This window comes from Halictus rubicundus, chromosome 3 (assembly GCF_050948215.1).
Source record: "Halictus rubicundus isolate RS-2024b chromosome 3, iyHalRubi1_principal, whole genome shotgun sequence".
Taxonomy (NCBI): Eukaryota; Metazoa; Arthropoda; class Insecta; order Hymenoptera; family Halictidae; genus Halictus; species Halictus rubicundus.
In genome coordinates this window covers 12,074,138-12,088,871 of record NC_135151.1, presented here as the reverse complement: position 1 = coordinate 12,088,871, position 14,734 = coordinate 12,074,138, and the positions used below count along the sequence as shown (strand labels likewise).

The 14,734-nt window shown below is 37.0% G+C and overlaps 2 protein-coding genes across 4 annotated transcripts in view; one reads left to right on the top strand and one right to left on the bottom strand.

Annotated features, from left to right (window-relative positions):
• Positions 1–8,243, top strand: part of LOC143352708 (uncharacterized) — a 59,938-nt gene extending 51,695 nt beyond the window's left edge. The window contains exons 6-10 of one of the 2 annotated variants that reach the window (XR_013081991.1): positions 320–516; positions 1,463–1,680; positions 2,497–2,800; positions 4,309–7,333; positions 7,395–8,243. Coding sequence is in view for 1 of the 2 variants with exons in the window: in XM_076785414.1 (XP_076641529.1) it covers positions 320–516; positions 1,463–1,680; positions 2,497–2,800; positions 4,309–4,895 (1,306 nt within the window). In the remaining variant the exon portion in view is untranslated. Of the gene's footprint in view, positions 1–319; positions 517–1,462; positions 1,681–2,496; positions 2,801–4,308; positions 7,344–7,394 lie in introns of those variants that run through there. The other variant, XM_076785414.1, reaches the window with a different exon arrangement.
• A 239-nt stretch (positions 8,244–8,482) lies between these two features.
• On the bottom strand, positions 8,483–14,198 carry Oaf (BRICHOS-like domain-containing protein out at first). Of its 2 annotated transcripts, none has more exons than XM_076785421.1 (5): positions 13,819–14,198; positions 13,507–13,620; positions 13,112–13,430; positions 12,673–12,738; positions 8,483–10,257 (listed from the first exon to the last, which is right to left on the bottom strand). In XM_076785421.1, exons 1-5 carry the CDS (start codon positions 13,912–13,914, stop codon positions 10,220–10,222), a joined length of 633 nt encoding a protein of 210 aa, XP_076641536.1. In that variant the 5' UTR covers positions 13,915–14,198; the 3' UTR covers positions 8,483–10,219. The 2 variants fall into 2 exon arrangements, with proteins under 2 accessions (XP_076641536.1, XP_076641535.1); XM_076785420.1 differs by having other exon boundaries at positions 8,483–12,738; positions 13,819–13,935; positions 14,019–14,195.
• Between the last annotated feature and the right edge of the window lie 536 nt (positions 14,199–14,734).

Here is a 14,734-nt window from a genome sequence, read left to right as displayed (position 1 = left end):
AAGAACAATATTAGCGATTTTGGTCAACGCATATTTATTTCGTTGTATTTCACAAACTTCAGTTTTAAACCCGTATCTAATTTTATGGAGGCAACATCAATTCCCATTGTTATATATTTTTGCTCTAACTTGGTGTCAATCAGAACTCTATAAAGAATCATCTTTTCTATAAACAAAAACTATTCTTGAAATTGTGTCTTATTTTATGTATATTCTTGAACAAATATTTTTGTGCAAGGTACAGGATTAAGTCGCCACTAGACTTTATCGAGATGGTGTTCCGCAGAAACGATCAGATATGGTTTAATATTTGTTCAAGGTCCAAAATGGACAATTACCAAGGCATTCCTCAGATCCCATGGGGAGGCCATTCCCCGATCTCATCCCTGTATCACCAGCAGCAGCAACAAAGTATCCAGGAGTACAAATCGGAGAACAATTCCCTGTACGGAAGCCCATACACGCCTATCATTCACACGCCAGACATATCTCCAGTTGCCAGTCCCGAACCCGACGGTGAGATTTTCAACGTACATTAATTAACTAGCATCGAGACGGACGCGCAAGAATTCAGACGTCGGATCCATAGTTGAGCTAACATCTCGAGAATCCCTCGATTGTACGACGTATAGACAGCTTTTGGACAAAGTCCAACGCTTGGTCAGACATTTCCTTTAGTAACTAATTTCTGGCGTATCTCGATCTTTATGCTGAGACCAAAATATCTCCGAGCACACATATTTCCGCCAAGTAGGAAATATTGTCGCTGAAACCGAGACACTTGGAAAACGCATCCAAAAATGTTCAATATATAAGGATTTTTCTAAACCATTCTCCTCCGAGAAGCTGATACTGGGAAAAATTCAAAACATGTACATAGTTCAATTACTCGTTTGCAAATTCAGGAATTAAGTTATAAGGGTCATATAGTTTGCAGGTGTTTCGATTTCAATTATTTTTACAGATTTCTCTATTACATCATAATAACGTAGTACTGAACGTGATCAACGAGAAAAGATTTAATCAAATGCTGACTCAAATTTGGGGATACGGAATTATTTAAAAATTTACTAAAATCGTGTAATTTACTAAAGCGCAGAAATTTCTATGTATAATAGAAACAAATGTGTCAGAAGCATTGGACACACATTTTTCTCTCATTCAAAAGAGCTAATTGCCTTAAACTGTTCGGAGGTACAAAAATTGTTCTCATCAGGAAACAAGATTCCAGTAACACTGTCTTTCTACAATAATTTCATCGGATTGAAAGTAATGTATCCTTCTATCTTCCGCAATTTTTAAATTCGTAGAATCGGAAGTCTAATGACAAGTGTCACGTTAGGCGAGCAAAAGTAACGAGATATAATTCGAAACAGACTGACGAGAGTAACAGGGCGGAATAATTGTTGCCGAAACAGTTGAAACCAGTGCAATTACCGTGTGCTTCTCTAATCTTAATCAGGCGACGGAACGCATCTGCCGTCTAACCAGAACCCGGATCCCGAACGAGATCTAATGGAGGGTACGTCGAAACAGCACGGTGAAATGGCTGAACAAACGAAACGGTACACCTTTATGAATACCGACAATCAACTGCACACAGGTCATGCTGGTGGTACTAGCATATCGTCGTGTCAGAATTCTGGTGCTTACACGGATACGCTAACTTATAAGAAATCAGTAAGTAACATTTCGATCTGCCGTTTCCGGCTGACAAGGCCTGGATTTACGGGGTCCTATAAAGTAATAGGCGTGCTTCGCAACCTACCGATCTGATCGCGAATTGTTTATATCTGCCGCGCTAATTGCGAATCAAAAGTACGGTTCATTCGCTGGTGTTCTGACTAATAAGAGTCGCATTCCTTCTAGCCTGATACCGCTCCATTGTCATTCTATGGAAATTCTAATCGTGTTTAATCTTGCGCGCACAGAAGCAGATCAGCTAATTGCCTGCCGTTGTATTTTATTATTGCAAATTTTGTCGACTACGGGCGACTAGTTGGGAGAAGTTAGTTTAACTCGTTCGTTACCAGTATTTAATTTGGTAATAGCTGTCATAGTTGCAACTCGACTGCGAATCTTTATGCAAAACAAGAATTGAGAAACCTATAACAGTCTCTTTGTTTAATAATTTCAGTAACTATATACAGTGTTTGCTCTATATATGTCCCAAATGCGTAGCCGATAAAAGTTCCGTGAGGGGCCAAAAAGCTCGAACGACCTCGGTCTTAAGTGTATTCTCCTGGCCGATATATGTCCGTGGCTAGACTCGTGTTTTGGACATATATCGAGTAAACACTGTAGATATTTTTTAATTCTCTTAATCTCTCTACTGTTTAAAATTTGACCCACCCATTTTTGGTATAACTGCGTAAAATTCGCAGTCTAGTTGTTCTGTCAAGCGCAATAGAGCAGCAACACTGACCACTTCTATTGAAGAAAAAGTGCGAGTAATTTTTGCGTGTAATTTAAATGGGGATTTTGGATACGTTTCAGGTGAGTTACTTAAATTTCGAGAGACAACCATCGAGCATAGCCGCGGTTGGCATAGCGAATGGGATGATGGTATCGTGTAACAAACTGCGCTCTGGATTCGAAAACGTTGGCTCTGTGACGGGCACTTTTTATCCACCGGTCGCATCCCCGCATGATCAGTCGTTGCAACACTACGCGAGCACACAATCCACGAAAACTGCCAACTATTCCATGCAGTCTAACGTCGAGAGCAACTATAATCCTGTCCAGTGTGCCAATCGGCAACAATCGATGGGACTTCGCGGAGCTGCCGAAGGCTGTTCTGGTAATACTTTATTCATTTTTCCGTAAATATCGATTACCGCGTTTGGACGGCTGCCAGTGGACAAGGACATGCGGATTAATTCTTATTCCCTCGTTCTACTTTTCACCGTGAAAGTACTTCTATTTTCTGTCGATCTTGTAATGTTCTATGCTGAGCGACAGCCAACAACAACAAGAGCAATTAAAAAACAAGTACTACTCCAAACGTGCTCTAAATCCATGCTCAATTTACCAATAAATACAATTTAAATATTGAAGCTCTTAAGGGCCCGGAGTAGTCACGTGACTTTTTAATTAATAATTTCCATTCACAGCCTTCAGACACAGACTTAAGATCCGTCTTGGTCTTGATCCGACGGGTCAAACGTGCTTCAAGTTTTCGCCTTTATTTCGCAACAGAATCAAGACAAATTATAGCGCAATTTGTAGCTGGATATATTTTCTAGTGCGTGCTGGTCTCGACATCATCCAGAAAGCTCATCCAATGGCATAAGAATGCTTGGATTCCGCGGCATGCACATCGTCAATTTTTTGCCTACTACGAACGTTTATATTACCAAATATCTGCATAATCTCGGCAGCTCCTGACCAACGGGCACTAGATTGAACCTTCCTCTTTCGAATGAGCCCTTTACCGGCGACAAAATATTCTTATTTAAGGACGATAACTTGAAGCACGTAAAACCATTTTTTGACGGTAATGTAGTCACTCTACCTTATCGCGAATCTACGGATACCGGCCCCTTAACTTCCTATATCAAAGTGGAAACAAAATATTAAGAAGATTTAAAAATAAAGTATACTGTATTTATTACCGCAACGATATATTTAGACAGAATAATGTTCCGATACAATGAAATATAAATTCATAGCGTGAAATCACTTTCAAATAATTCGCCTTTCATTGTGCCTCCGTACAATGCTATCGGTTGCGAAACCACTTTAACTCCTTTCTACACCAAATGGGAGATCATATTTTTTTAATGAAATAGGAAGTGTAGCAAAAAATCTATAAAAACTGCCTGAAACCCTTCGATACGATCCTAAACATGTTGGCATATTGTCTATTCAACGACAATTATCAGTAGACGGATCTTTATGCAAAATAAAAATGATCTACACCAATTGTAAGGAACGGAAGTTGAATTAAAATGTGTTTCTCCTCTTAATCCTCTTAATCTTAATAAATAGCGAAGAATGTAACAACATTCGTAATTTGTGCCTATGTCTGCATAGTGTAGTATTTTAGTTAGGCATTTTTATCATGTACGCATAAAGATCGGCAGTCCATAGTCCCCACTATACCTTCACAGGTCGCGTGACGCGTTTCGTCTCTGTCGTGCACATGTCACAATGCTACGCGACTAATCCGGTACTGGCACAGAGGGGCCATTTTTCCCCTCGATTCGAGTCGATTCCCCTGATGTGCCGACTCTGTCGCGGTCTACTTATCGGAGTTTGCCGAAAATCGTGCTAAAACGATCTTTCGCGATTTTAAATGCGTTCCAGGTGTGCCCCACCGGTATCAAATGAGCCACCACCAAGACTACCAATCGGAGGCTGCCAACGCGGGTCAACAGCATGCGATTTTGGGGCACATGGACCCGGGCATGTCAGCGGACGACGACCAACAGCAGACCCTCCAGCTGGAAAAGTATTTCAAATATTCGCACCCGACCAGCGTAGCGCACAGCAGCCTATCATCGCATAATTTGCTCGACAGCAATCACAATTACGCCAGCGATCTGCGATATTACGCGCCGCAACAGTCACAGATGGACATGTCGAACTCTCAGTGCATCGTCGACGATCAAAGCAAAGATAGTCGGTGTTCGAACGTGGGTATCGGCCATACGATGGAACAGTACCATCAGAGCATGGACGTGGCAGCAAAGTATTCCGAGCATCCGTCGCAGCAACAGCAGCAGCAGCAACAGCAGCAGCAGCAGCAGCAACAACAGCAACAACAACAACAACAACAGCAGCAGCAACAGCAACAACCTCAGCAATCACAGAATATGGAGCACGTATCAAAGGCGGACGACGACTTCAGTGTAATATTGGCTGATGTGCGCAAGACATGTTACAGTAGCTAGTGTTCTCCTAGACATTTGTTTTTTTTTTTATGGGCGACTTATTTTATGGCTGTAGTAAATACCAAGAACCGTAGGTATGCATAACATTCACAAGGAATCCGGTGCTTATACACATCTCGTACTACGTACCATCCCTCCGGTGCTGATAGCGTTTATAGTTAGTCCTGTATACTCGGCAGAAGGAGCATCCGGTGAGATACCAAAAAATCTTTCGAACGGCTCTCGATCACCATCTTCCATGATTCGAAGTATTTTTCGGTGACTGAATTTCTTTAAAGAATTATTAACCCTGGCAAAAAATATTCAAACAAATCAGGCGACTGTTGCTATGATTATTCATATATTTGACGTAGAAAATTTTTACGATGCAAATAATACAGAATAAAATAACAAATTAATATAAAATTAAATACATGGGTCCTTTGTGAGGCACCAAACAAGAAAATTTGACACTGGGGGAAAGGTTTAATCATGTTAAATGTTGAAGAAACTTTCTTAAAAATGTTGCAATGCTTTGTCATGTTGAATTTTATTTATAATTTGTATGTACCGGTGGATAGTGCAATTTTTATATTAAAACGGCAAGAACAGTTGTTACTGACCTGTTATGATACATGTGGAATACTATTTTACTGCCAGGGCTGGTATACTATTTTTTAAAAAATCATTCATGCTGCATGAACGTGATTACATGACTGTTCTACTGAGATCGCGATTTCTTAGACTGTTATCTAACCTAATTGCAAGGTAATTACCTAATGGATAATATTAATGTTTTGCATTCTTTGAATTGCAAATCCATTTATAGTATTGATATATGTTGCTAACTCCGAAGAATTATTTTGCAATATACAAGGTGTTCAATTTTAATCTATTAACGGTAGTATTTAGGAAAATATGTTCACCATTAAAAACCTGAATTTAGGAAATCAGCTCCGGGTTAGAGTGGTTAGAAAGAGTTCGCATTTTTCTGAGGAAGCTCGTTTCATCGGCTCCAATACAAAAAAACGCCGACATTAGATCATAAACTGAAGTGCTGACGAAGCTTCCGGAACGAGAGTTTAAATTGACCCCGGTACGATTCTCTTAGGGCTAAAAGAGAAACGTAAGTAACATTCGCCCCCGCCTAGCCATATCTAGCTTCCATCTTGGGATATTCCTTTTTCAGTTCTCACAACTGCCTCTGGAAGAATTTTCTTCTATCCAGCATATTTTCCTAAATAACACTAGTAGACTATTCTTGTATGAAAATATCGATATCATCATAACGTGACAACAAAATCATTCTTAAAGTTAAAAAAAAAATGAGCCTGTTTTCGTTGTCGATCTTACCGCTCTTTCCGCTGAGTATAATTTAAACAACAATGGAACAGTAGTGAAGCGAAATTTTTAGGAGATCTATGCGGGTGAAGTTATATTTTTCACAGATCTGAGGATACGCGGCTATTTGAAATTTTTGTCGATCGAGGATATAGTTAAACGTGTTTCAGTAATTAAAATGACTCCTGTATCTGAAACTCTTAGAGAACTAATTGTTTTTGGATAAAAACAAACTAATCTCTACAAGTAGGTGCTCTTAAACGACACGAAATTGATTAATGGAAGTTTTAGTGTTATTAAAAATTGTATAGTCTCTGAAATGTCAAACTAATAGACCAATATTCTTTATTAATATCATGTGAACAGGGTTTCAAGATACTCTTACTGAAAATGGATCTAAACAATTCAAACTATATTTAATCATACATATTTCTAAAAGTAAAATGAGACAGAAAGTTTGCTTGAATTTTTTAGGCAAATATTGCAACAAAAAATTCATATGAAAAACAAGACTTTCAGATGCACGCATATCCTAATAAGTACTGCTTAACAAAATAGTAAGATTCGGAAGTTCGAATAAAATTGACCCTTAACTCGTTCAGTTATTTTTGTCTACCAACGCACTCATGGTACCGCATGGCACTGTATATTTAGAACAATCAATATATTTCCCTACGAAAAAATAAATTGTTGAAACAATTTCCGTAGTAAATTCCACTGTACGAATTTTTCTTACATGTAACACATCACATGTTGGTTCTACGGCAGGCTACTTAAACCGTGCTAATTTATATATTCATTAAGATTTACAAAAACACAAACACACACACACACACACACACACATACACACGTTTAGCTCGTAAATCGTGACATTTAGTCATTTTATTTATAATATTCATGGAAAATATACGTAAGGAATAAAAGATGGAAGTGTATATTTTTGTAATATATTAATGTTTAACTGACGGACGCAAAAGTATAATTCTTGATTTTCATTTTTACACAGAATATTACAAATTTCCCTGAGCAAAATGACCAACGATAAATGCAATTTATGCTTTAAACAAAATTAAATACTTAGTGCTATTATAAATCTGACATTTTCTCGGAAGATTAGTGACAAATATGTTTTCAAACAAATGTAAAAACATACATTTCTTGTGAAGATTGTATACAGTAAATCAATGCCTTTTTCTTTTTTAATTGATTCGTTAAACATTGTCAGTTAAACATTGCCGCACTCACATGAAAAGTACTTATTGAAAAAAAAATCGTTACACGCAGCAGTGAAAATATTATCGAAGTACCTTGTTTTTAGTGAACGTACTTACGTTAAGTTTTGAAACGGTGAATTTTCATTCACCGTCACATGTGTATAAGCACGATCTCTTACTTTCCTTTTGTTCAGCTGACTGAATTGAAATTCAACGTGGATGTAGCGTAAATAGAAAATAACTTTTTACTCGCATAAGCTTCTACTTTTCAGTCTTCTATTCTTTTTATGTAGCGTACAATTATACGTAGCGTGGCAATAAACGACGATAATTTTATCGGGCGACATTCAATCTGAATACTTTATAAGAAACGGAATTTAGAGAAACGCGGCGAACGCTGGGAAAGTACTAAATTACTTTAACTACTGTATCGTACTTAATAGAAACAATTAGCAACTCATATAGTCCCATGCATTCCTCGACCAGTCTGATTGAATTGCGATGTTAGCTTTGTTATGCAGTAACGCTTCAAAGGATTCTCTTCTCTTCTAGCATTTTTCTAGTTTTTCTCAAATTGTCATCGGTACAGTTAAGCATTTATTGCAGAGAATAATACGGTGAAGTCTTGATCTAAGCCGAACGGAGTTACACGATCTCAGTTAGTTCGCCTGTCCCCTCCACTGGGGGGCATACCAGAATTGCCAGATCAAGACTTGTTCCCCTACTCCAATTTCCCCTACTACCGCGCCATTCCCCCATGGTTCCGGTCACGTGACACGTTTCGTCTCTGTCATGCATATTTTGGTACTAGCAGAGAGAGGGTAACTTTTCCCTCTCAATTCGTGCTCTCTGCCATCATCTGGCTACACTAATAGTCCTACACGATGTATGTCACATCACGGACCGGAAGATTGGGCTTACACGAAGACTTTACTGTAGTAGCATCGTATTTGATTTCATTTTCACACACGCAACATCGTTAGTTCATAAGTATAAAATTAATAAAAAGTGCAATCAGATTTTTATCCATCTCGAAAATTCCGTGGTGAAACTCACCTATGAGAAAAGGTTATTTGATAAATATGGTTATTATTTGGTGAAAGATCGTTGTCTCCAATTTTTTGAAGCGTTATTGTATCTATACAGTGGTGCACGGTTAAGTGTCACAGGTCCAGGGTATTATCACGACAGTCATCAATGAGAGTAGAATTTTAGAATTTTTATTTGCTACAGTACGCTCCTACAATTCCACCTGTCCTAAGAAATGGTGGCATAGAAAGCGACACTTAACTGGACCCCCCTGTGTTTAGATCCATAAGTTCTAGATATCGTAGCGAACCGTTTTCGATCGTGTGAGAAACAGTGATTCGTGCTTTAAATATGTTATTTAAGGGTACGGATGTTTAAGAAGGTGTATGATAAACACGATTAACGCCCCAATTATTTATTCATTCTTTTTATTAAATATATATATAAAAAATATGTGTATAAATTACAATGTCATGTGTAAAGTTGAAATCATACTCGGTGTGTTATATCGAATTCTTCATTCGGTGTGTATCGATAGAAAACATTCAGATGCTACAACGCACCCCCTTTCTCCCTTTATTGTACAATCACATTCGTCACCCGAAAAAACGAAATTTCTTTCAACCGGTTTTGTAAATGTTATCGTGGTAAATCAGTACGTTTGTGTTTTCTTATTTTCTTTTTCTTTAGAAACGATCAACAATGAATGAAGTAAGTCCTTCGAACAGGAACGATTTGTTTATAATATTTCCTCCATTTTTTTGGACCATGGTAAAATTAGTAACTATACCCTCATAAATTCGCGTGTGGTTCTCTTACGTTTTAAACATGCATGTTAATAACACATAATTTATCGACACACTAACGACAGTATCTCGATCTTGCAATAATTAATCTACAATTTGTTCGGTGGCTATATAACTTATCCGTGTACGTGTATATACATGTACAAACTTACACAAATGTACATTGCTGTTCGCAAACGTAGCTCGTCACTTACATATTCCTCCACCGAGTCATACGGCTTAGGTTGAAAACAAATTGCAGATTTTTGCCAGGAGAAAAGATTTTTGCAGAAAATTTTGTACAAGTTTCTATTTGTGCACTCAAAAAAGAAAAAGAAATGACATCTTCCTCTATCTTTCGACAGCACGAAAACATAAACAGTGTTCGAAATAATCTTTTCACAGCGAAGAACTGCAATGTGCATCCAGCCTTATTTTCACTCTTGTGTAACAAAGTTGAAACGCTGCTTTTTGTTCTCCCTAACGAATACAGCTACCAGGCAGAACCCAAGAACATCGTCGACTTTGCAACATCACCATACGTGCCATTCAAGTGGTACAAATCCCATAGGTACTCGATCAATAGAGTAAGTATACTCTTTCCTTTACATTACAAATTTGTTTAGATACGATTTGCGTTTATGAGGAAGCGTGAAGACTGTCTCTTCTGAATACATATATATGTATATATATTCTAAATTTATTGTTAGATTGGACAGATATTGCAGTCTTGTTAATAGCTGTACGCTATCGAATGTGTATTTCTGTTCTTGTTCTTCAAATGTCTATCAGGCCACGTAAAAAATCTCACCTAATGCAAGCGCGATTCTCTAAGCGACGTCTCAGAAGAAAACCCGATATTGAGCAATCAGGGAAACTGAAGGAAAGACCTAACTATCTCGCAGAGCATACACTGGCGTCAGTATAGAGAGACAACATCAGGCACCTCTTTCTGATCTAGCCCTGAAGAGCAGCTATCTACAATCTTCCGCAAAGGGGAGATACAAATTTCCTGCAGAAATGACATAAATTGGCATCAGAACGCATCTTTGTATCAAACTTCGATATGACACGCAACAAATGTCCACTAGAGGTGTTCGAGAACCCCAAAATGTCATGTCGGGTCGGATCAAGAATTTCATTCGGGATCGGTACGGGTTCTCGACAATTTTCGGCATTTTTCCCGAGAATATTAGGGTTCTAGAATATACCGAATATTCTCAGGAATCCTAAAAGCTACGAGAACCCGTCCCGACTCGACATTTTCGGGTTCTCACACACCTCTAATGTCTGCGGTTAGATTTGTCAAGTCTTAGAAGTAGAATCTAAACAGCAAAATATTCATGTTCGAGAGGATTCTGTCATTCCTGTTTGTCTAGCAACGGACATGGAAACTAGCAATAACGAACGGAAACGAATCGTCTTCTCTTAAATTGATAACATCACTCGCTTGAATGATATTCGAATTCTTATAATGCAGACTCTATACAGTTCAATTTTTTTTTGTTTTTGGAAGAGACCTAATTTATCTATGTACAGACCTAATTTAGGTATGTGCTTCCTGAATTTAAATATCCAGTCAATCACGAAAATATTCGAATGATAACTCTTTTAATTCCTGAATCCACATTGAGTTACAGTGAGAATTATATTAACAAAAGTTCTTATAAAGTTTGATAATTTAAACTGTAGATATGATAAGTTTCCTTAATACTGGAAGAAATGTCTTACACGAATTAAATTGTAGACATTATTATTGAAATAATGTAAACACGATTAAAGAATAACTTACTCTTCGTTATTTTGTATATTATAAAAACACATTTAAATTTTGTTCATATAATTCTAACGTCTCCAGTTGCGCCTACAAATATTAAAATTCGAATACTTCCATGTTCAACTAAACATATTACAATGTGGATCTTGCACCATGTACAATTGGAACCTATCTTATACCGATAAATGGCAGCTTTACAAATTATGTATAAAATTCTGTACAGACACGCATAATGCATTGTAGCGTCACACATAAATAACTAGGATACATAGAACTTTATGATACCCTGAATGGATTATTTGTAACCCATATTGTTCTCACTGTTAGTCGTCGGTTTCAGCCAACAGCTGTAAATACGAAAGAAGGCAGTCGTTTTGAAATTCGTGAAACGATTAAAACTTTTCAAACGACCGCGCATCATTTGTAAAACCATCATTACTTTATAACAAAGTACGTAAATACCTAGGGCCTCACTAAATGCCATATATTTCATGCGAGGCTACGTGGTGGTCTCTTGGTGCATAATTGTATGTTAAATGCATCTCAGTATAAATTTCTAATGGACTACCAAGATATCAATACCAAAAGACCATCTACACGTGTACACGTACCATTTTGTTGCTATTCTTATTACACATTGTGCATACAGTGAGCAATCTTAGGAATGTTTATATATCTGATAAGTTTGTTAAACGATCGACTTAGGAATGTTTTAAGATGAGAAATCGAGGTGAAACACATATTAAAATATGATATCTAAGTTTTCCAAAATGAAATTGGATTTTTACAAATTTGTCTGCATTTCTTATACCATTTTCCCGTGGAGTGCATCGATTGCTATTTTACAAGTGTACGAATATCGCTGTTACAAATGTATCCATTCAGTAAAATCTATAAATGTGAGAATACGACTGAAAATTTAATCATTGTTTTTTAATTTTGTGATATATCTTAATTTAAAGATACTATTTTCCTGTGATTGAATATATTTTGATACGTTACGGTTTAAACGGAAGTTCTGAAAAACGTTTCTGTTATGAACGAATCTTGTAGATATGAATCTTTATAAGTGAGTACTGCAAAGTACGTGTAATTAATCAAATAAATTACGTATTTATACCTAATTAACATCGAAGTTTGTAACTTAGTAAAAATTTACAAAATAATAAAAATATACTCCCTAGAAATTTGTTTACGTTTGTAGACATAAGAATGACTGATATTGAATGAATCTAATTTTTAAAAAATATTGATGAAAATGTGTTGCACAATATATAGATAAACATTTTTCCTGATATAAATATGTTTATCTATATTGAAAAGCATAAATGAACCCATGCATCTTTTAAACAATCTTATCATTCTTTGTAAATTGAGACTTACATTCCTACAGTGTTCTTATATGTCATTCATCCCATAAACAATTTTGTTTCATCTTAGAGTAATATGAGAATATAAAACACTTTTTACAAGTTTTGATACCACACTTATATGGAGTGGCAGCTTTTTTACCATCGCTCTTCCCTTTACAAAATTTCAAACCACATGGGTACCACCCGATGCATAATTCTAACGAACAAGTGCAAGGTGCCCATATGTTTGATGTATCTGCACATCTAGTTACAAATAATGGCTTCGAATCATTTGTACCTTGTTGGGTTAAAGAGTTTGTGCTAACATTGTACACAGCTGACATGAGCGAAAGCTCTGATGACCCTAATGAATAAAAAATTGTACTTTATTTATAATTAATAACAGAAGATAGGAATCGTTTTCTCATATTGAAGATTCAGTTTATTTCTAACACTTTATCTGCCAGAAACCTATCAATAGGCTTTTCAATAATTGTACTGTACTAACTATGCTGAAAAATCTTCTTTTACATAATAATATCAAACGAAATAATTAGATTATGTCACTAATGGTGACTTGTTGGTTCACGATTGAAATTGCTATTGCTGTGAAAAGATCTATTAAAAAATATTTAGCTATGGACTTTTGAAAATTATAAAATAATTGCCGGCAGATAATGTGTTAAGGACATCCAACAATGTTAGATATATTATTTCAATTCATTAATTTTACTTACCGGGCCTCTGAATCCACTGTTTTATGTCTTCGTTCCTAGTGTAAGCGGATCCTGCTGCTTCTCCGCAAAGGGTAGCAATGTGTTTAGAAATATCTTTGGATTCAGACACATCCAAAAACAGGTCCATGGTATAATTTACATGGCCTTTATCTTCTTCTGCAATGCGAACAGTTCCAGGATTTTTCTGTCGCAATTTAGACATAGCATCGGACGATATAAAGTCCACTTTGAAAAAGTGATTTACAAAGCATAAAACTTGATATTGGTTTTGCCCACGCTCCTCTTCACCAAGAACCAAGGCTTTTATTATTTGTACTTCCTGTGAGAGGATTTTGAGCATTATTACACGATCGATAGTATGCGATAATATAACAATTCACTTCTCAATTAATTACATTTTTGAAGTCGATAAGCTGCGTTACCAAAGTGCCATCCGAGCATTGAAATTCTAATGTAATTACATCTTCTGTTACATTCGATGAAATAGTCTCTAATAGAATATCACCACCCTGTGAAATGAAAATTTTATTGTTACTATACATTTCTGTTACTAATCTTGTTACAAATTTTACTGTCTTTGAGGTTAAAAAAAATTGTTTTAGCATTGGACTATGTTGATTTAACCTATGACAGTAAATTTCGTTAAAAATGCAATCATTAGTAGTCGAAGACACGGTTGAAATAGACAAAACATAATAAGTTCGCACCTGATTTTTTACATTTATGAGCAAGTGCGTCGTACAAACACCGTACAAATATTGTAATAAGAAGTAAACTGTGAATAATTCGTTGAGTTTCTTCATTGTCGCATACCGTAACTGCGCCTATTGCAGTGATGAATGCTGTCGTAATTAACTGTAGAAAACCGACATTGATTCGTAAGGTAAATACTTTAAATATAACCTACGCGTAAGAATCTCCTACACCATACATTTTATCACGGTCAAAGCACATACATACATACATGCATATGCATATGTATAACAGAAAGGAATGAGAGTGCTCATGGCTGGGGTTTCGGCGTTCCCGATACAGTGCTGTCCCCTAGTAGAGTAGGGGATGTTTAGCATGGATCAGATCCCACATAATCTTTTAGCCTGGATCAGATCCCACATCATCTTTTAGCCTGGATCAGATCCCACATCAGCTTTTTAGCCAGGATCGGAACCACAGGCGATGTATAGGAGTTTAGACCCCTGCTCGGTTCTGTTCCCAATCATGATTGCAACGTGACGATTTCCAGGAAAACCGCTGGCCTCTCATATCGAGAGCCAACACGATCTCGCTCTTACTTACAGTCGCCGCGCTTCCCTGCTTACCCACTGCCGCTAGGCTTACCTAAGGCCGACGCGCTCTTACCTGCCGTCGCCCATGTTTTGCACATGCTATGGGCATGTTTTGGGCATGTTTTGCGGATGTTCTGAACATATGTTGCGCGTGTTTTGCGCATGTTTTGGGCATCTTTTGGAAATGTTTTAGGCATGTTTTGCGGGTATTCTGCGCCCGATTTGCACATGTTATGAGCATGTTATGGGCATGTTTTGCGGATATTCTAAACATATATTGCGCGTGTTTTTGGTATGTTTTGGGCATGTTCTGCAGGTGTTTTGCGCATGTTTTACG